General features: G+C 41.5%; 1 protein-coding gene and 1 long non-coding RNA gene across 2 annotated transcripts; both read right to left on the bottom strand.

Moving 5' to 3' along the window:
- Positions 1-771: 771 nt before the first annotated feature.
- Positions 772-1,754, bottom strand: LOC308313514. Its single transcript, XR_013963886.1, has 3 exons — positions 1,700-1,754; positions 1,517-1,592; positions 772-862 (listed from the first exon to the last, which is right to left on the bottom strand). It is a non-coding gene; the product is annotated as an uncharacterized lncRNA (long non-coding RNA).
- Positions 1,755-3,252: 1,498 nt separating this feature from the next.
- LOC308312771 (visual pigment-like receptor peropsin) lies at positions 3,253-9,964 on the bottom strand. The gene is made up of 6 exons (XM_080759481.1): positions 9,699-9,964; positions 8,059-8,264; positions 5,676-5,775; positions 5,139-5,243; positions 4,389-4,612; positions 3,253-4,147 (listed from the first exon to the last, which is right to left on the bottom strand). Exons 1-6 carry the CDS (start codon positions 9,829-9,831, stop codon positions 3,647-3,649), a joined length of 1,269 nt encoding a protein of 422 aa, XP_080615607.1. The 5' UTR covers positions 9,832-9,964; the 3' UTR covers positions 3,253-3,646.
- Positions 9,965-21,306: the final 11,342 nt, after the last annotated feature.

The following is a 21,306-nucleotide window of genomic DNA, read 5'->3' as shown; positions in this document are numbered from 1 at the left end:
AAGAAAGAAAGACATCAGAAGCTGACCATATCACTCACAGTAATAGAAACATTTTAAAAGGATCTCTGGCTAATAAGACAAATATTCCTTAACATTATACTTGCCATCTATAACTAAAATTGTAAAATATAAACCAGTTAAATATTTTATTTCTTTCATATAATCTTTTACTGGTTACTTGGTTAGATCCTTCCAATCGATCCAATTTCAATACTTGTGTCCGTATCAGAGTGAAGATTTCAACTTGAATGTAGGGCATTGGCCCTACATTGCCATGCCTTTCTTTTATCACCAGAGATATACGGTTCAACAACGTGCTCACACTTTGGGACTTGGGCGTCTTGTTGTTTACTCACTTGTAGTTGTTTGTCGATGGTGATTGATGATGACTGCAGCCCCTCGATTGATGAAAGAATGACAAGTTTGGGTGGTCTCGACGCGTGTGTTTATTGTTCCAACACCGTGAAAACTATAAGGATATAGAATAAATAGTTACAATCGAATAATCTCATAGTTTGACTACTAAAATCTGTGCAATAAACTTGTCACTTCAGCAGTACAATCAACAATAAAAATGGTTAATTTATGGTCAATTATAAATACAGTGATAGAAAACTCAAGTCATTTCAATTATAAGACAAGGAAAATGCACAATAACCAAAAGTACCACAACCAAACGAAAACCAAACAAATACAATCATGAATGATATAGGCTACTCCAAATGGAAACTAGACAAATAAATAATCATGTATACCTCACTCCAGGTATGAGGGTGCTAAAGGGCTGCATAACCAACTTGAACCTCAGGGCACATCAACAGTCACCGATGGTCACATTTACACATAGTGTGACGGACAGGCACTGTAGACAATAGACAACTTCAGTCACTAAAATTCACTAAAACTGCAAATGTCACAGGCTTTAACACTGCTTAATCAATAAGAGTACAAACATAATAAGAGTCACATAAACAGTCAAACATTTCATACCGTGTGGTCTGGTGCAAACACACACACACACACTGGTGCTCTCTCCCTCTGCTCACTCTGGAATCTGGCTGTGTGAAATGAGTCTATTGGTCTGAGGTGAGTGAAGCTAACAGGCTTCAGCTATATATGGATAGTGTCACTCCCTCCATGAACAAGTCAGTCGTTTCTGTTTACTGATGATTTTATTGAGCTCTCACTCTCTCAATAGACCAACGTCAAAACTGATGAACACACAATGAATAAACAACGATCAGTACATGAGCAAACTTAGGGCCGATTCATACTCCTGTTTCGGCGCTGTAGTGCCGAAATGATTTCGGCTCGTCAGAAAATTTCAGTAGCACCGAAGAGCCGACTTTAGGACGGTACCCGCCCCCCCGAACCTCAAATGACGTCAAATTGTAGGCTCTACAGCGCCGAACCGACTTTTATTCGGCTCTAAAATAGGAGTATGAATCGACCCTAAAGCACATAAACATAACGAACATGACAATATAATGCATACATGATGAACACATGGATTTACCTCACTGGCTGCATAAGGGGAATGAAGGGAATGGAATGACAGGAAACCCATATGAACAACAACAAACGCGGTCAAACTGTAACAAAAACAAATCGCATCAATTAAACTCATATACAAATCAAACATATACCTTAAATGTTGACAAAGAACGTAAAACATTGGTTCAGAAACAAACAAACAAACCTTGGTTAATGACACGCTTCTCTCAAACAATTCATGTCCTTCCGTCTACACGGAGGCTTGACAAACAATGTTGTGAGCCATCGCTGGTTCAACACCACATAAGGACATGGCACCGGACGTGACGCAATTCCAAATTACCTTTCCCAATATAATGTGAAATAAAACAAAATAATGACTGGGGAGCCCTCTATGGGGAGCCCCCATGAGGATCATCAGAACTCTTCGGCTCTGGCAGGTGGTGTGATTAATTACCCAGCACCTATGCAAGGCACCTGCCAATTGTGTGCCCCAAACATTTGTGCTTCCCTGGTCAATTGGTGATGACTTTGTGACGATCAGAGGAAGTTTTGATTAATTCAGTCCAGCTGTCATTCCGTAAACATAATTAATTCCTGGCTGAAATGGTATGCCTACTTATCATTGGTATTCACATACCGGTACTCACCTTTTTATCACCATGATCTAGCTGACCATTTAATTGCATAAAATAATTTGACTTTGGAAATGAATTATAACATCTGTGAGTTTTACATATGAAGACGGCGGCAATGTTAGTATGAAGAATCTTATCTGCGGCGAGTTGGTAAACTGGCGAGTTCTCCGGCATCACAATTGAAAAACTATATGGAGAATGCGGGCATCGATCCCGCTACTTCTCGCATGCTAAGCGAGCGCTCTACCATTTGAGCTAATTCCCCAGTGAAAGACTTCACCACTAGCTTCCAACTTATCTTGGAGCCATCCACAGGTGACCGCTACAACCACCAGAGGTCAGTACAGCTCTACAAACTATGAACTGATATCTTATTTCTTGCGTGTATGCTCTTAGAACATGCACTGCTTTCTGTGTTTCTCTCCCCCTCTACATATTTTCCAGGTGTCCTAAATATCAGGTCCAGCTCTTCAGTGATCATTGCTCAACTCTATCATTGGTCTGCCAATAATGATAATACTCATCTCCATTTCCCTTCCAATAAAAGCACCTCTCCCTTCCACCATGTCAGACAGAGACAGCTCTGGTTGTGTACAGACTTTATGTCAAATTCAGGCCTGCTTTATGTGTCTCAGGTCAGCCTTCACTATATTGTTTCTGTACAATAAATACGTTTCTTTCAGTGAAACTAGGTAAGAGCTGGGCTGCTGGGGTACTCTTATTTTCTGTTAAAAACATTAGGTTAGGTGTGAGTGCCACCCTCTATATGTTTGCTTGTTTGTTAGTGTAGCAGGTTTTGGTTCTGTCTAGTTATTTACATTTTTCAGCTGACAGAGTTTTGGTTTTATGGTATTTTAATTTGGCACTCACCAGTTTGTTTCCCTGCCTTTGTTCAGAAACATGTTAAAATAAACTTGAGTTAATTTCATCCATCAGTTTCCTCCATTCTTTCACTGGATAATGGATATGTTATACCCGGATATGTTATGTTATGAGCAGTATGGGTTAGCGCCCCAGCCTGTGTCCGCCATGAGGAGGAATAGAAGCCCAAAAAAACCCACGTGAGGCCTTTTGGACGGTCATGTTTTAAAGTGAGTCAAAGTGTTTTCAGTGAGGGAGTCACATTTTGAGTCACAATTGCCTCAAATAATTTACAGTATAAAATAAAGTAAAATACCAACATTGCTTTAAATACAAAAAAATATCATTAAACCCCACAAATTACTAGTATTTCACAACCACCGCTGACAACCATGCAGCCCTATTCCTTGTGTAGAATATTGGTCTTAGTAATGGAGATGAATATACACAACACTCAATTAATTTTTTTAGGCCTATCTCATGAAATTGTTATGTGACCAACATTTCATGTTTTTAATGCCACAATAAAAGATTAACTCTTAATGGAGAGAGTGATGTTCATATTCATTGCCACTGCTTCTGTTGTATGAATGGAAAAACAAATTATTCACTCACATATAAAAAGTAACACAAATAATGGTTCTATTTAAGAGTTACAGTCTGACGTCAAACTCAGACTCCAAACTCAGTCTCCGAACAACCGGATGTGGTTGTTCAATATAGAACATCTCCTTATTGACGGGGGGAGGTGTGCCAGGAGGGCTCCCCACGCCAGAGTCTGGGCTTGGGTCTGGAATGGGAAGGTGTCCAGATGTGTACTTCTTCTCTGTCTGGTTTAGAGGAGGAGCCTTGCGTTTGATTCCTGTGCCATGATGTCGTGCATTCCCGTGTCCGTCCCCCCTTGGCTTGAAGCGTTTGAGCTTGACCGTGTCTTTGGCTTCACGGGTGCAGGGCAGTAAGACAGCCACATCCTTGCGGAACTTGGAGCTCAGGCCAAAATAGATGAGAGGGTTGTAGAAGCTGGCGGACTTGGCAAAGAGGCGGGTGAAGATACTGGTGAGACTGGGCACGTGGAAGCCCCAGGCAGACCATATGGAGACCACAGCATATGGCGACCATGCCAGGATAAAGGCAGTGCAGATCACTATGGACACCTGAAGGGAAAGGGAGTAGAATTCAGTAAATGGGTCCTGGGCCACTTTTGCGTGCCATCATCCTGCAGCCAATCCAGTAGGCCACTGGTTCTCAACGATAGGTCAGGAGACCACCTCTGAGAGACTAGTGTACAATGGGTTATCTGTGGAACCCCAATCTACTCTAAAATCTGCCATGGTCCATTTGGACCCCTGGTACCTGTACCGACGTTGAGAACCAGTGCATTAGTAGGCTACTCACTATTGTGACATCTCTCTCAATTTTTCTCTGCCTGTCCGTCAGGTCGCCCTCTGAAGACAAGGCGTTACCCCTCTTCACTGTGTTGATGATGGATATGTAACAGAAGAGCATGACTAGCACAGGGATGAAGAAACAGCTGATCAGGATGGAGATAATGTAGGACTTGTAGATGGTGGAATAGCTGGCTTTAGCCCAGTCAATTTCACATGTTCCATAGCCACGATCTAAAGAGAAAACACACAAAAAGGGCATGGAGGTATACACACCAATTTACTGTTAGATCTGTTCACTGTTAACGATTTTTCTTAAAGGGAGTGAACGTTTTTTATAGTAAAATACTGTACACAGGGATACCAATTCTATACAAAATACAAATACTACAAAGATAATTATAGTGTTCCAGTTCCAATTTTGTCTGCTATTTTTATTTGTTTCATCACTTCCAGTTCCACTTGTTTATCCTGCATCCTGTATTAGTTATCTCTCCTGATTGGATACAATTGGTATCCTGACCTGAAAATCTATTTTTTGTTGAATAAGAGCTGAATAAGAGACCCCTATTTACTAAACAAACACTCCTATTGCTATTGGAATTTAGAGCTATTTAACACTTATGTTAAAAAAAAAGATCACCTTTTAATGTCATTTTAAAACAAAACTTAAGTCATCTACATTACATAAAAGTAAACTAAACTGAACTGAGCTGAGCAGAAGTTGAGGGAAAACTGGTTGAATGGGTGGTTTTCCTACCTGTGTAACTGCCCCAGCCGACCAGGGGTGCCACTGACCAGAACACAGCTCCTAGCCAAATCAACACCAGGCAGATGACAATGGTAGTATTGGTGATGAGGTGAGCTAGCAAACAAAACACCAAATGTTTTAAATTATCTCATTTGATTTGAATCTATCCAACGCAGTTGATATGAAAGGCTATCTATTCTCCATTGCCGGACCATTCTGGCAGGTGTATAGGCTACCATTTGACAAAAAATACGTTCTAAAATACTTTCTTCTTTTATAAAGAAAGAAGACATATTATTAACCTCAAGTATAAATTAGCCATCATTTCTCACTAAATTAGTCATCCTTTCTCACTATCTATACTAGTCAGTATAGATAATCAGTTCAAAAACGAAAAAGAAAAAAACAACCCTGAAACAACTATGAAATCAATCAGAAAATATGAAAAACATTAAAACAGTTCTCCCAAAAGCATCAATAAAAGGCAGTCCTTCCAGCAAATTCAGTGCTTAAGAAAGTGAATTGCATGGCTGGGAGGTGCCCTACCTCTGTTGGGATGACATCCTTTGATGTATCTGGTGACACTGATGATGGTCAATGTGTTAATGCTGCTCAGGCCAAATACCAAAGTGAAGAAACCATCCACCTGGTAAGGACAGCAACAAGTACAGTCACATTACAATACACTATCTTATTTATTTTTATTTAATTTATTTATATAGCACCTTTCTAGGCATGAGCCACAAAGTGCTGCACATGAATAATAACAAGAAAGTGACATGATCTATCATAATGAACGTAATAAACAAGAAATACACAAACATTAAACAAATCAAGATAACACAAGATCAGTAAAAGGCAGGGAAAAACAAAAACAGTTTATAGGAATGCTTTTTGAAACAAATGGGATTTAAAACGTATGAGGGAGTCAGTGAGGCGAATTAATTCTGGAAGCTCATTCCAGAGCTTTGGTGCTCGGAAGGCGAAGGCCCGATCACCCTTCAATCAATCTGATTAACATTAACAGTAAATGTAAATCTGCAAAGGGAAAAAAACTGTGATAAATTTTGTATTCTATGCATTTACAGTGACTTTCAGTGAGTTTCTTTCAAGACCAGAATAATAATTGTTCAAATCACACTGTCTAAATTGAAATAAATCACAGAATTAGCTGTACATTCTGTTTCAACCCTTGCCCTGTCCACAAGAGTATACAGTATGTGAAGAAGGAGGAAATGTCCGCACACAATATACTGTACTGTTCTCCCTTTTTTATTTTAACCAACAAGCCAGTGTAGGTCTTCATCAGGTTCTGATGAAGCCCTATGTGGACAAAACATTCAAGATTGTTGGTTAAAATAAAAAAAGATGGGAGAGCAGTATAACGTGCAGAAATGTCCTTCTTCACTTGATTATCTTTTGGATCCAGTTTTTAAGGAACTGTGGGGATCCTATACCTTTTTTCAAGTATGTACTATATTTACTCTACAAGTCCATGTCAATATGGCTCTGTCATTAACACGAACGCCTTTATGTTAGCTGCAGATGCTCTGGAAGATAATTCTGATTGCAATAAGTCATTTAGACGAAATGGTCAACATGGTTGACAGTATCTACTGTAACAGTGAAGTCAAGCTTCCTGATGACCAAGGAGCTTATGTTAAGTCATGTGGTTGATCCTATTACCTGGAGTTTATCTGTCTACACACCCACAAAGTTTTCATTCACACCTTTATCTAATGATCTTTGACAAACAATATACTGCCATACTGGTAAGTTCAACTATAAGATCTGTCTGGGACTAGTGTTTTATAAATGTTGTATGAACAAGACTTGATCGATCGATCAATCAATCATTCATGATTCAGTGATTCATGAATGTATGGTTGCAGAATGTAAACAAGTGTCTGTGTGAAATTAAAGGGGGTGGCAATTACCATCCCCTGGAATCCCAAATGATGCCCCTGATCCATACATGAATATACAAATTCAATTCATGTTGACGTAATTATGCCTACAGACAGAGATATGTCACTGGAACTCTAATCTCTGGTTGTCTCATAAAAATAATAAACTGATTTAACACTGTTTGTGCTGCCATTTGGGTGTATGGAGAAAAAAAAGATATGCCATTTTGGCAGAAATATAGAATCATAGAATAATTATTTTGTGTTTTCAAATAATTAAAGCGAACTTACATTGGGTGTTGCAATGGGTCTGGTCCACAAGATTCGATACACCACCAAGATACTATGTACCTGTCTAAATACTTCTTCAATGTCAACCAAGTCCACAACACTTTTGTTGAGGGAGTTCAACAAACCATGTGCAACCCAGATTCGGCACAAACAAGGGACTAAATTATTTTCGCTCCTATGCCACCAAAATGTAGAACGCCCTACCAGCAGTCATTAAGACATGCAAATCCCTTGACTCCTTCAAAACCGCTCTCAAAGGGAACCTACGGACGGCTGCAATTCAAAACTGGCCCCCTGTAAAATCCAAATTCCCCACCCACCCCTTTTTCCCCTCACTGTATATTTTATTTTTTTACCTCACTCTGATGATTATTTCCTGTTTTTGGCTATATAGAAGTGTATATTTGTAGATTTTGTACGTCTCTAAATGTTATGATGAATTGAACATGGTGGAACCTATTGTAAACAACTGTAATGCTTTATGGTGTCGTCCACAGTTAACAGTTTTGTATTGAGTTGTGCTTGAAATGTACTGTAATTCTCCAATCTGTTAATACATACTTCAATCAATCAATCAATCAAACAAACAAGCTCACAATCTTCCCAATGAATACAGGTGTGCTTTGAGATTTGACTTTCCTTTTGGTGTACCTTGGGCACAACAATCTTGAACAGCACAGTAGTAGAGGTTATGGGAGCATCCTGCAAATCGTTCAGCCCAGTGTTCCTACCTGGCACGTCCAAATGGATGAGATCAGAAATCCGTTGTCCTTAAAGAGGTTGAAGATCTCGATGATTCCACGGGAGTAGCCGAACACAGAGATGCTAGCGTCAGAGATGGCCAGGTTAAAGGTCAGATAGTCAGTGGGCTGCAGGGTCGATCGCTGCTTGATCAGAACAAAGAGTACAATGCTGTTGCCGAACCATGACAGCCATCCTGATGAGGAAACACAAGTAACGGGGGCATGAGCTTGTAGATCTGCTATTTTAATACTTTTATTTTTATTTTACTCAAACTTTTGGATTATTACTTCTTAACTAGAGAGGGTGGAGCTATAGGCTAATCCCCCACATATATATGTTAACACTTAAACCCTAATTTCGGCCATTCAACAATATCCAATCTACAAGCTCTGTGTTTTATTTTTTCTTTCTTTTTTTCCCTTTTTGCTATGTCACGCCTTGTGAGCTTGTAGGAGGAAGAAAATATATGTTTGCCTATATATATATATATATATATATATATATAGTCTTGACATGACCAAAATAATAGGGACAGCAGGGTTAATGTAGTTACAAAAAAACACAAAAAAGTGCGTGGTATGCAAGATTAGTCAACTGGGCACATTGAAAAATACAATTTGTTATGATCAGCATGCTCTCATTTTGTCATGTTATGTATTTAAACCCAGTCATTCTTTCTGTGTCTGCTTTTTAACTGCACATGTGGAGAAAGACAGGAAGCAGAAATGAGTGGTGATGACTTGTGAAATAGGTTTTAATCCTGATTTGAACCCAGCCCCTGTATTATCCCCGGCCTAGGAGGTTGTTTCACTTTCACCCCTGTCTGTTTCTGTCTGTGGCCAACATATTTGATCTAAAAAAGTAGCCTAATGGGCACGGCATGCCCCCAAGAGTGCAGGGCCTTGGTGGTGGTCTGTACACTACTGACTGAGTGCATTCTTGTTTGGATATAGAATGACATTGTACGCAACATCCATTGAACTTTATAACTCAAATTAAACGCCAAATGGGTCATTATTTAGTTTACATTTATTAAATAGGCCTTCTCACATAGCAGTTTTCAAAACACATAGGCTATAAGCTAGTATGTGAGCACTGTGAGAACCAGCCAAATAAGTGAGCACATGGGGATACATTTAAAAGCATAACTCTCCATTTAAAAGTGAGGCAGTAGGCCAGCAGGCAAATCATGTCACGAATGAAGATCTCTGAAGTCTGAACGTGAATCCAATCATTGAGGTAAGCTTGGAGGAGATTTGTCCTGCACCACTAATAGAATCAAATCCCACTAAACCACCACCACAACACTGTAAGAACTAGTTACAAGACAAGTATAGGGTCAGTAATATATTACTCGTCGTCCATTAAGTGGGCTAATAACTTTCAATGCATTCATGTGTCTGCAACCACAAGGCTCATCTGTTTGACTTTATACTGTAGGCCTAAATACAACCTGGAAATTATGGCAACATAGTATGAATGAATGAATTCATTAATTAATTAACGAAGGAATGAAGGAATGAACGAACGTCTATGCTTATAAATAACTTTTATCAACAATTCACCAGTCAAAAGCACGTGGTTACGGATCTTAAAAGTGCGAAGAATACGTCATATTTATACCCACCTAACACCAACAGATAAACTCCTATGATTGTTTCTCCTTGTTCGGACAGAGGTGGATCCCTGCTGAAATCCCTTGTTAAACTGTTATTCCGCCACTGTGAGTTGACAGATTCGAAGGGACCTGTGAATGACATATCGTATAGACCTCACAACCCGCCCGACATGAATGAAGCCGAGCTCTGGGAGTCTGGGGCGTCGTTCCTTTAAGAAGACGTCCAGAAGCCACACCGAGTCCAACCGTCCAAGTTTCTTCACGGCAAATGCCGTCTACAGTGCTGACAGTAGGGTGTCCGACTCCGAGGCGTGAGTGACGCGACCACTCTAATCCAACTACATATTACACTCGGATCAATACAGTCTTGCACACGATCGTTGTGTATCAAAGATTCTTCGTTTTATTATTTTCACAGCAGGAGAGACATGGTACAAAACATTCAGAACCGATCAGAACGTGGTTCAAACTTAACTTCCTCTCTTTTTCGCTCTGAGAGACCCCACACAAGGCATCTAACTGTGAAGTGTGTACTAACACTGCCACCTATTGGCGGGTGGTGGAAACTATGGATGTAAACATCTGTGACTTAAACAGGTAATGTCAAACACAATCCTTGTAGGTACTACATTCTCCCCTGCAAAATAAATGTTGTCCACAACATGAATGTGCATTCTCTGCATAAGAGCTGCCAAATGATCTTAAGTCAGTGACTATGTGCATTCTAAAGCAATAAAGCAATATACATTCTGTTGTCATTTCTTTCTTTCAAGTTCCATGTCCATGTCAAATTGTCAATCACAATTTCAACAATACTCAATTACAGTTTCACCGTCGAATATTTTCATCACTTAGGCAAGTATCACAGCCCTTCCCATTGCTTCAAAATAGTTTCAAACCATTGCAATAACAGGTGAGTAACAAGTTATCTTTTCTTTTTTTTTTCATCTCCTTTTTTTCTTTTCTTTCTATTCACATCACAGTGCCACACTTTACTGTTCTCATTATTCCATATACAACTGTATGCAGAGATCAGTTCGAAAGGCTATGCGAGCCTCATATTCCTCCGTATGTCTGATTGCACTGTGCATGTAACAGTCTCCGAAGCCATGTAGGCTGTGTGTGCATATGTAATACAGAATATTCTGTGTAAGACAGTCCTTTGCCGGTCACACACCGTAAGTAGATTTCAATAATATCCAACAGGCACCGATATGGGGTGTATCATCTGAGGACCCCACCAGTATGGGACTGCCCAGGGTACTCCATATTGTCCACTGGCTAGCCTTGGTGCATCTACATACACTGGATTGTTGTGCAGTTCTACAACACGGTGAGAAGGTTGACCTAACGTGTCATAGGTCAGTGTCTCTTTGGGCCGACGCTCTCTTTGAGATCTCCGTTGTTGTGTTTCAGGCTGAGCTGGTTCCTGGTTACAGCTATCACCTTCCAGTTCTACTGTCCCTGTCAGCCGTTGCATTTCAGGCTGAGCTGGTCCCTGATTACTGCTGTCGTCTTCCAGTTCCGCTGTCCCTGTCAGCTGCACAGTCTCCGTTGCACTTTCCTCTTCCACAGGCTCCTGCACCGGATTCTCCATTGTGAATGTGAACTCCTCCACCCCAGGATTGAGTGAGAATTGTGTTCTAGTTTCAGGAGTGACAACAGGTTGTCTGTGCTGAGAGTGTCTGAGCCTGTTTGCCCAATGGCTTTCCTCCTCCTCAGAGCTCTCAGAGTCCTCTGATATCTCTCTCGTTTCCAACTGTTTGCGACAGCTTCTCTGTTGAACCTGCGATTCTTTTCTTACAGAAACAGGCACTGATTCCTCCAGTGGCAGAGCATTGCAAGACATTAACATATTGCGGTGGAGTATTCTGCTTCTCCCTGGCCCACGCTCTGGTTTCACTTCATACACCGGACTGTCCTCTCCTTTCCTGGAGACTACAACATGTATCTGCTCTTCCCAATGGGAGCGTAATTTCCCAGGTCCTCCCCGCTCAGACATGTTTCTTACAAGAACCCTGTCTCCTGCTGTAAGGACTGAGCTCTGTCTCCTTTGATCATAGTACCTTTTTCCTCTGGCTGTAGTGTTTGTGATTGTCCTAGATGCAATATCATATGCTTCCTTCATTTGCTGCTGCCATTTCTGTGCATATTCTTGATATGACTTCCCTTCCTCTTCCTCACTTAGCCCAAAGATTAGGTCAATCGGCAAACGGGGCTTTCTCCCAAACAGTAAGTAAAAAGGTGAATAACCTGTGGCCTCACTCGTTGTGCAGTTATAAGCATGGATTACTTTATTCAGATACTCACTCCAGTTGGGCTTTTTGTCTTCGTCCAAGGTTCTCAGCATGGACAACAAGGTGCGATTCATTCTCTCCGTAGGATTTCCTTGTGGGTGGTAGGGGGTCGTTTTTGAATTAGTCATTCCTGTATATTTCTGTAGTCTTTTGAACAGCTGGTTCTCAAATTCTCGACCCTGATCGTGGTGGATTTTCGTGGGAAAATTGAATTTCAGGGAAAAGTCATTAAAGATTTTGTCTGCAGCCGTCTTGCCTGATTTGTTTCTGGTTGCATATGCCTGTGCAAATTTGGTGAAATTGTCAATGATCACTAAAATATACTCATACCCTCCCCTGCTTTTTTCAAGATGAAGATAATCTATAGATACCATTTCAAATGGTGCGGTAGCAGGTATGTGACCCATGGGAGCTCTGCTTTGAACAGTAGGTTTTTTTTGTTTAATGCACTTACATACTTTGGTTACAAAATACTCAATGTCTCTCTGCATTCCGGGCCAATAAAACCTATCTCTGGCCAAGTTCAAAACCCGCTCTGAACCCAAATGGCCCATCTCAGCATGTAACTGTTGGTAAACTAAATCCTTGTACTTTTCTGGAAGCACCACTTGAGTACGGGACACAGTTTTACGGATCAGTAGGCCTTCTTTTGAGACAAGTAGCTTATTCCATTCACGTAGCAGGCATTTCACTTTGGTTGATTCTTTACTCAGTGTTTGTCGGTCTGGTTTTTCCAATTTATTTTTCATGTGCAGTACTGTAGATATGACTGGGTCCTGAAGCTGAGCTTGTAACAGTTCCTGCCGTGTCACTCGTATCCCTGACTGTTCCTGTGTAGTTATGATCTCTTGAATAGCTGGATTACAAGTGATGGCTGAGATCCAGTTCACATCCTCTTGTGTCGTGACTGCGGTTATGACTGCAGCTAACACTTCAGGTGAGCACTGTTCCACACACTCACCCATGTAGTCCTCCATGTTTCGGGGTGTGCGAGACAGGAAGTCTGCATCAATGTTCACCCTTCCAGGGCGGTATTTCAAGGTTATATTATAGTCTGCCAGTTCAGATACCCACCGGTGCCCACTTGCATTTAATTTAGCTGATGTCAGGACATAAGTGAGGGGATTATTGTCACTGTAAATTGTCACTGCTGGGGCATAAAATAGGTAGTCTCTAAATCTGTCTGTAACTGCCCACTTCAAAGCTAAGAACTCAAGCTTTCCTGAATGTAACCTGTAGTTCTTTTCAGTAGGTGTGAGCGTACGTGAGCCATAACCTATAACCCTGAGTTTGCCCTCCTGTCTTTGATATAGCACGGCTCCAAGCCCTTCTTCCGAGGCATCAATGTGCAGAATGAATGGGTCTTCGAATTTGGGGTAGGCTATGACAGGAGGGTTTGTTAACACATCCACTAGGTAGTCTAGTGCCTTCTGGTGATTGTCAGTCCATATAACTTTGGTGTGTGGTGGTAACTGTCCTGCCCTTTTTGCTTGGCCCTTTCTGTCCTTGTTGTTACGCTCAGATGAGGCATCCCCGGCTAGTAAGTCATACAGGCACTTTGCATGGCGAGAAAAGTCACGGACATACCCTCTATAATACCCCAAAAAACCTAACAGCTTTCTCAATTCTTTGACATTAGAGGGTGTATTTGTCTTCAGGGATTTCACCACTTCAGTTTCCTTCTCATCCATTCTATAACCTTCAGCTGAGATTACTTTTCCAATATATCGAACCTCATTTTTAAACATGTCACACTTGTCAGGTCTCAGTTTGATACCGTGCTGTTGTTGTTGTTTGAGGACACGTCTTACATCCTCCACATGTTGATCAAAAGTCGAACTAAAAATCAAGGTGTCATCCAAATATGGTACAGCTATTTTGTCTCTGAGGCCCTCTAAACTTTCCTCCATGCTGCGCTGGAAGGCAGCTGGCGCATTGGTCAAGCCGAAAGGAATCCTGTTCCATTCGTATAGCCCCCACGGAGTTGTAAAGGCTGTGAACTGTCTCGAGTCCTCACTGATAGTACCTTGATGGTATGCTTTGCCTTGGTCCAGTACTGTGAACCAGGCATGTCCCCCAAGCCCATCCAGAATTTCCTGCATGCGTGGTATAGGATGTCTGTCTGCGATGGTCTTCTTGTTGAGCTCCCTAAAATCAATGCATAGTCTGAGACTTCCGTCTTTTTTTCTCACGCACACAACTGGTGATGCGTATGCAGAACTGGATTTGCGAATGAAGCCTCTGTTTAACAGGTCAGAAATGTGTTTCTTTACTTCTTCATATAAAGGGCGTGGTATTGCATTGTACGTTTTGGCAACAGGGACATTATCTGTTAGTTTAATGTCCATTTTCAGATTATGAATATAGCCCACCTCATCTTTTTTTCCAAACACACCGGATTCCTCTCTGATCATTCTCCTTACAATTGTCTGTTGTTCTGTTGTCAGGTGGTCCAGTTTCACTGGTGGGTCAATACCTGTGCATTGGGCTTGATTTTCATCAGTGGGCAGTTCAGGTTCGGGAATCGGCAGGGAACTTTCCTCTGGGTGGACTGGATAATGGTCTGTCACTCTTTGTACACTGCCTATGACAGTTTTACTGGGTAGGGAGATATCATGTTTAGTACTGTTTCTCACATAAATATTTACTCTGCGTGCTGAACGTGGGACATGCACAAACTGACAGTTTACTTTCAACCCTTCGTCCCATGACAGCCTTTCATCTGGCTCAAATAACATTTCAGTGGGCACTGTGAGGTCTGTTGTGACAGCGCAGCTGATCCGCTTTAACTGTCCACTCGGGACAACCGTGGTGTTCCACCCAGTCTTCACAAGGAAAGTATCACTTTCATCGGCTGTATTTTGGATTAGGTTTAGTAATGTCTCTGCCTTGCCTGCCCCCATCCTCAATGCATTCCTCAGCATGGCCACATTGTCTCCATGGGTGCCATTATCATTGTTGAATATTTCCTCAATCGCATTGAAACCAATGATGGGCCTCTCCACCAAGGCTTTGCTCACTAGCATGGGTACCAGTAGTTCAGTTGACCCTGCTGTTTTGGTCTTTGGATCAAACAAGCTGAGTTTAACCTCAACCCACCCTTGGAATGGTATTTCTGAGCCATTTGCGGCTCTCAAATTAAGTAGTTCATCTGCACTCAGCAGGTCACTGATTGGCTTCACCCCGACATCAGGTAAGTTTGTTTGTTTCCATTCCTCACTCATTATGGACACTTGTGCTCCTGTATCCCACAGTGCTTGAGTTTTCATTTTATTCATTGAACACCACACAAGGCACTTCCTACCAATGAGTTGTGCAACATTTCTTCGCTTGGTGAAGGGATTGAACGACATGGGGGCTGTCTTGTTTGGATTTCTCTCAGATTTTCCTGTTGATGAAATTTGCTGCACTACTGTATTTATCTGGGACATTGGTTTTGTTAAGGTTATGGCCTGCCCCTCAGTCACAACCTCCGCCCGTTTCCCGACCCTCTCTGTGCATTCCCTACTCTACATCCCAAGGCAAAATGGGTGTCACTGCCACACTTGAAACAATGATTGCAATTGGGCACGTTCTGCTGCTGACACGTTTGACAGCGCCTGTTTGGCCTCCTGTATTCAGAATTGTCTGGCGTTGTCTGGGGGTTAGTCACGGTGGCTCTCTCACGTTGAACAGTCTGCACTAGAGATGCAACTTGACATGTGAGTTCCTCTATCTTCGCATACAGTGAATTATCTTTGGTTTGTTTAGTGGGTTTTACAGAGACTGGATCTGCCTGGGGAGTGTCATCATCCTCTCTCTCTATCACATTAATGTTGGTTCTATTAGAGGTTCTGTTCATCACTTTAATCTTTTGGTTCCGCTCATTCTCATTGTACTGTGCAATTTGCATTTTCTCCAGCAAAAGTTCATCACTACTGTCCACATTTTGCAAGAAAAACCTAATTTCTGCCCTAATGTTGTCATTTGACAGACCTGTGAGGATGGACTGAAAACATTGGCTCTGCACTAACTCTCTGTTGTATTTCAGGCCAGACTGGGAGCGTTCCGATGCAAAAATAACTTTCTGTCGCAAATCAAGTACTCTGATAAGGAAATCAAGGGATGTTTCTCCTGGTGCCTGTACAGCTTTAGTTAGCTGCTGGTACAAGTCAGTAGCATCTTTTTCTGCATAGTGAGCTCTCAGAATGTGTCGAAGGGTGTTCAGGGTGAGGTCCATTTTCCCCTCTAAATAGCTCCTCAGCTTTGCACTAGGGCTCACTGCACGAATCACTGCCTCCGCAATTTCCATCTCTGGATATCCTTTCCTAAGCCCACTTTCAATTTGGTGTTCAAGACTACTGAAACTCAGGTTATCCCTTTGATTTAACTCACCAATGTGGCCGTTGATCCTGAATTCACGACGGTATGCAGCATTAGTAGAAAGGCAGCAGCTGTTGCTCCCCATTGATTCTCTCCCTCCATGCTGCGCTCCAAAATTGTCACTCCTCCTATAGTTGAGTTCCCGCGCTGCTCCTGGCTGGTGATGCTGGGGTGCGCCGTCATCTCCCGCGGCGGCTGTCTGTCTGTCTGGCTGCTGGCGTGCGCCGTCATCTCCCGCGGCGGCTGTCTGTCTGTCTGGCTGCTGGCGTGCGCCGTCATTTCCCGCGGCGATGATGTGCGGCGTCAATGACTGTGGGGTCCCCCCGCTTTGTGATGGTCCCCCGACGGACAAATCCAGCGCGGGTGGGTCGCTAGAGTGGTCGCGTGTGTCTCCGTCCCGCGCGGCATTCACAGCGTCATTCAAAGCCAATAGCATAGACATGCCTTCGTCCTCTAATTCAAGTATTTCGTCTCGTTCACAAAACTGCATTATATGCTTCACTAAGGCTCGACGGCTCTTGTGTTGTATGGCTGCATTATTTTCGCCTGTGATACTGCAGTACTTACAAATATTATGCAAATCTTCCACAGTGAATCCAAAAAGTTTTTGTTCTATTTCAAACAATAATTCTTCTCTGTGCTCCGACATTTTGTCTCTTTACACTCACTCAACACTTGGTAAACAACGTGTCTCCCTCAGGTTCTGGCAAGACAGTGGCTTCCTCGCTTCACTGCTCTTCCATAAACCGTCTTGATCACCGCAGTTTAGTGTTAGTTCCGTGCGTTAAAAGTCGTCCTCCTCCGTAATAAAACGTTTCATCTCGGTGGGACCTCCAGATATTACACTCGGATCAATACAGTCTTGCACACGATCGTTGTGTATCAAAGATTCTTCGTTTTATTATTTTCACAGCAGGAGAGACATGGTACAAAACATTCAGAACCGATCAGAACGTGGTTCAAACTTAACTTCCTCTCTTTTTCGCTCTGAGAGACCCCACACAAGGCATCTAACTGTGAAGTGTGTACTAACACTGCCACCTATTGGCGGGTGGTGGAAACTATGGATGTAAACATCTGTGACTTAAACAGGTAATGTCAAACACAATCCTTGTAGGTACTACATACACAGCTGGTGATAGGCTGTATTATAGCACTGCAGAAAGGTCAAGTGCACGTGCTGGCACAATAGTAGATAGCCTACAATAGTAGTAGGCCTAAACGGCTACAAAAGAAAAACAACACAACTAACCAACTCAAACTAAAGTCTGAACGATAAACTTATACCACTTGCGTACTTTCAGCACCATGGACAGAGTAGGCCTACTCTTATCAGAGTGGGCTGTGTAGCCGAATACACTGTCCAGTGTAGGCCTATACTGACTGTGTTTTTGCGATAAACACGAAAAGTTTATTTTAATGGTTGATTACTTCATATATATTGAAAGATATTGTCTGGAAGTTAACGCTTCGTGGTGAATACAGAAAGTAGGCCTATAGAACCATCCCGAAAGGTCATAGAACTTCATGGTAGAATTTTGTGAGGAGAGAGAGAGAGAGAGAGAGAGTTGAATGGAATCATCGTGCGTGCGCATATATGGCACATCTTTCTCATGTTTAGGTAATTGTCACGGAAGCCGTGGATATACAAGCTCCAAGTGTGTTGTGTCCACATGCAGCGCGTTGTGAGCTTGCAGATCGTCGGTGCCCCACTCACCATGAATCCAAGCAGAGGCCCTCAAAAGTATAGGTAAAACACTGCCATTGCTCAGCGCAATGGCCCTTTGCGAAGAAGTTGAGATTTTACTTGTGCGATATTCAGATAATCTTCAAACGATTGTTATAATTCGAAGTGGTATATATTCCGTGAAGTTTATATTTTCATTGGGTGTACAAGTCCTGTTTTTAATATGCCTTTATCAAATGATATAGAGAGATGGTAGGGTAGTGCCCAAGCCCTTATGCCATGCAGCCTATATACACAACTGCATGGTCTGATTCTTAGAAACTGGTTCTTAAGAACTGTAGGCCTATCTGTAAATGTTAGGTGACTTTAAAGTCGATGAAATCGAAACTTCATCAGTAGCCTAAGTTGATTAATGGCTGAAAAGTAGCAACCTACTATTTATTTTAGATTATTAAAAGCTTCAAGTCATTCATACAAGCCTACATTTAAAGGACCACTTCACCACTTTTCAACCTATCTTCATATAATAGGTCCTCTAATAATCATGATAAAATGGCACGATTTTTTTCTACTCAGTCTGTGTCTTATAGGAGGGCTGTGGGCAGTTTAGAAACCGTCCACCAGTGACATCATCATTAGGTAGAATTTTTAAACAATATTGTTTTACAAAAATGTTTAGATTTTCATTATCGTGAGAACGATGGCTTCCATTTTCGCATTGCAACTTCTCAGGACTAGAAAGCCTGCAGTTTCTATTAGCTTGTATTCCCCATCGATGATGTCACTGGAGGACGGTTTCTGAACTGCCCACAGCCCTATATGAGACACAGACAGAGTAGGAAAGAAATGCGCCATTTTTTCATGATTATTAGGGAGGACCTATTATATGAAGATAGGATGAAAAGTGGTGAAGTGCTCCTTTAAATGACTCACGAGTCATGACTCATGTAATGAGTATAGCCCATGTATAGCCTAAGGGATTGTGAGTTGCTATATAAATGCGTCACTGAAACTTGCATGTCTTGACCCCCCCCAACCTCTCTCTCTCTCTCCAGCCCACACTACAGCTACTATAGAAACCAGAGGATTCTAGATTCTAAACACCAATATGAGGTGATATTATCACCAATACGATCACACAATACCAGGGGCAGATGTGACCATGTTAAATTGCTGCCCTGAGGGCAGCTTTTGAATGCTGGTCTCAGAACAGCCAAATGCTATACATACACCAATGTTAAATTGCTGTCCTGAGGGCAGCTTTTGAATGCTGGTCTCAGGGCAGCCAAATGCTATACACCAATGTTAAATTGCTGCCCTGAGGGCAGCTTTTGAATGCTGGTCTCAGGGCAGCCAAATGCTATTTGCTTAATAAGATGAACGTCTACTGTAGGTTGTAATTGGCCAATTTAACCAACAATATATAGTTAGCCTCACAGACACTGTATAGGACAAATTGAAACCCTGTATAATTTGTTTTTAGAGACATACAACACACCCATGTTGTGATTTGACTACCAGTGAAGCACTGTAGGTTGTCTCACTTTGTGTCCCACCCCCCAGCCTTATAATAAAGTGATAAAATGGTTCAATATAAGTATATCTTTTATAAACAATATACTATTATCTGCCAGTATACAACCCTTCAAAATTACTTCTAAAATAACCCCCCCCCCCCCTCCACAAAAAACACAGATCATACACAAACACAACTACAGGGATCAGGATTTGGTGTTACATCCCCTTGCTTGTTATAGTCCTGAATGTTCTGAAATGTTTACTTTTTGTATATAGCCTAGAAACGAAACAAACCCCAGAAGACTCAGACTGACAAGCTATCAATAGAAAACTGTTTATTCAACTGGCATACTTGCAAATAAGTCTCCTTACTCATGTCATTTTTTGCATCGTTTCCTTAAAAATTAGGAAATGTGTTCTACAGACAGCAGATTCATCCCAACTGCTTTCAAAGCAGTGAGGTTTCTTTCCTAAATGAAACATCCACCATTTGTATCCCCCCCCCCCCCCCCAAAAAAAAAACCTAAAACCTTTAGCTTATAAATCACTCCTGACATGAAGGTAAAGCATGTTATTTGTTGTTCATGAACTCGATTATAAAATAGTTCAGGAATCATTTATAATTTTGGAATGAAACCAACATTTGGTCTGTAAATAATATGTAATGAACTGAACCATTGATACTTGTCTTTCACACTGCAGTGAGAATAGCATGCACAGAACATAAAGCCATGGACCACGTCATGGAAACAATCAATGACAATGCTACAGCCTTTGCCACTTTGCGAGAATGGACAGGCTGGTTGTGCACATTCAGGCATTACATACTCTAACTGCGTAGAAAAGGCATTACAATATCTGTGCCAATGAGGTGAGTGTGATGCTGCTGTCATGGAAAACACACACAAATGCATGCTTTTTTTAATGGACTATGTTTAGTTTAAAGTGCATCTGTCTCTCGGCTCCTTGGGCTCATCAATGAGACAATGCACTCCTTCATTATCGAATAGCTTACATTTTACATTGGTTCTTCCAACAACAATTAGACTATATGAGACATTAGTCTTGTCAGGCTTATATATAGCTATATCTACAGAACAAGCATTACATAAATAAACCAGCATTCATTGGCATCAGTTAACCATTACCCAGTATATATCCCAGCTAGGAGTTCTATATCAAAATCTACAGAGAAACAAAAAGTAGGGAGTATTTGTCCTATTTTCAGTACAACATTATAAAAGTCATGAACTCTTCTCTTTGTGATCTTACTACTCAGAAAAAATGCTAGTATATTATTCAGAGGAAAAACTGAAATGTCAGACATCACAGTCGCAGACTTGCAGTGACACATTATGAGCTATCAGAGAAAAAGGCAGTTAAGGGTTTAAAAATCATGGAACTTTGGTGCAGTGCCAGTAGCCTAAAGGCTATGCCTGATTTATGCTTGCTCGCGTTTGCACAATGAAAATAGCCGATCTATAAGCTCACACCACATTATGCTGTGGCAAAATATAACTCAGGCTTTAGAGGATGCTGGTTCAAATCCCAACGATAGCAGACCTTTATTGGACAATAGGATTTAAGGTGTGAATTACTGTAGCACTAGCAACTGAATTAATTTGGACCAGGGTAGTTTCTGCCTTTACTGTAGAAATGTTATACAATGGATACGATAGGAATCAGATAGGGAAGCACCAATATACAGAAATGAATAGATAAGGCACAGTTCCCTACTAAAAACTTAAAAAAA

Source organism: Protomyctophum bolini (assembly GCF_963924005.1).
Source record: "Protomyctophum bolini genome assembly, chromosome: 3".
NCBI classification, from domain to species: domain Eukaryota; kingdom Metazoa; phylum Chordata; class Actinopteri; order Myctophiformes; family Myctophidae; genus Protomyctophum; species Protomyctophum bolini.
The sequence above is the reverse complement of the archived record's forward strand: the minus strand, read 5'-3'. Positions and strand labels throughout refer to the sequence as shown.

Bases quoted from the DNA above. Each gene is read 5' to 3' on its own strand.
- LOC308312771 (XM_080759481.1), bottom strand. From the start codon at position 9,831: ATGTCATTCACAGGTCCCTTCGAATCTGTCAACTCACAGTGGCGGAAT. The intron at 4,613-5,138 runs GTAGGAAAACCA...TTTTCTCTTTAG, and splicing joins CGGCTGGGGCAGTTACACAG to ATCGTGGCTATGGAACATGT. The intron at 4,148-4,388 runs GTGAGTAGCCTA...CTTTCCCTTCAG, and splicing joins TTGAGAGAGATGTCACAATA to GTGTCCATAGTGATCTGCAC.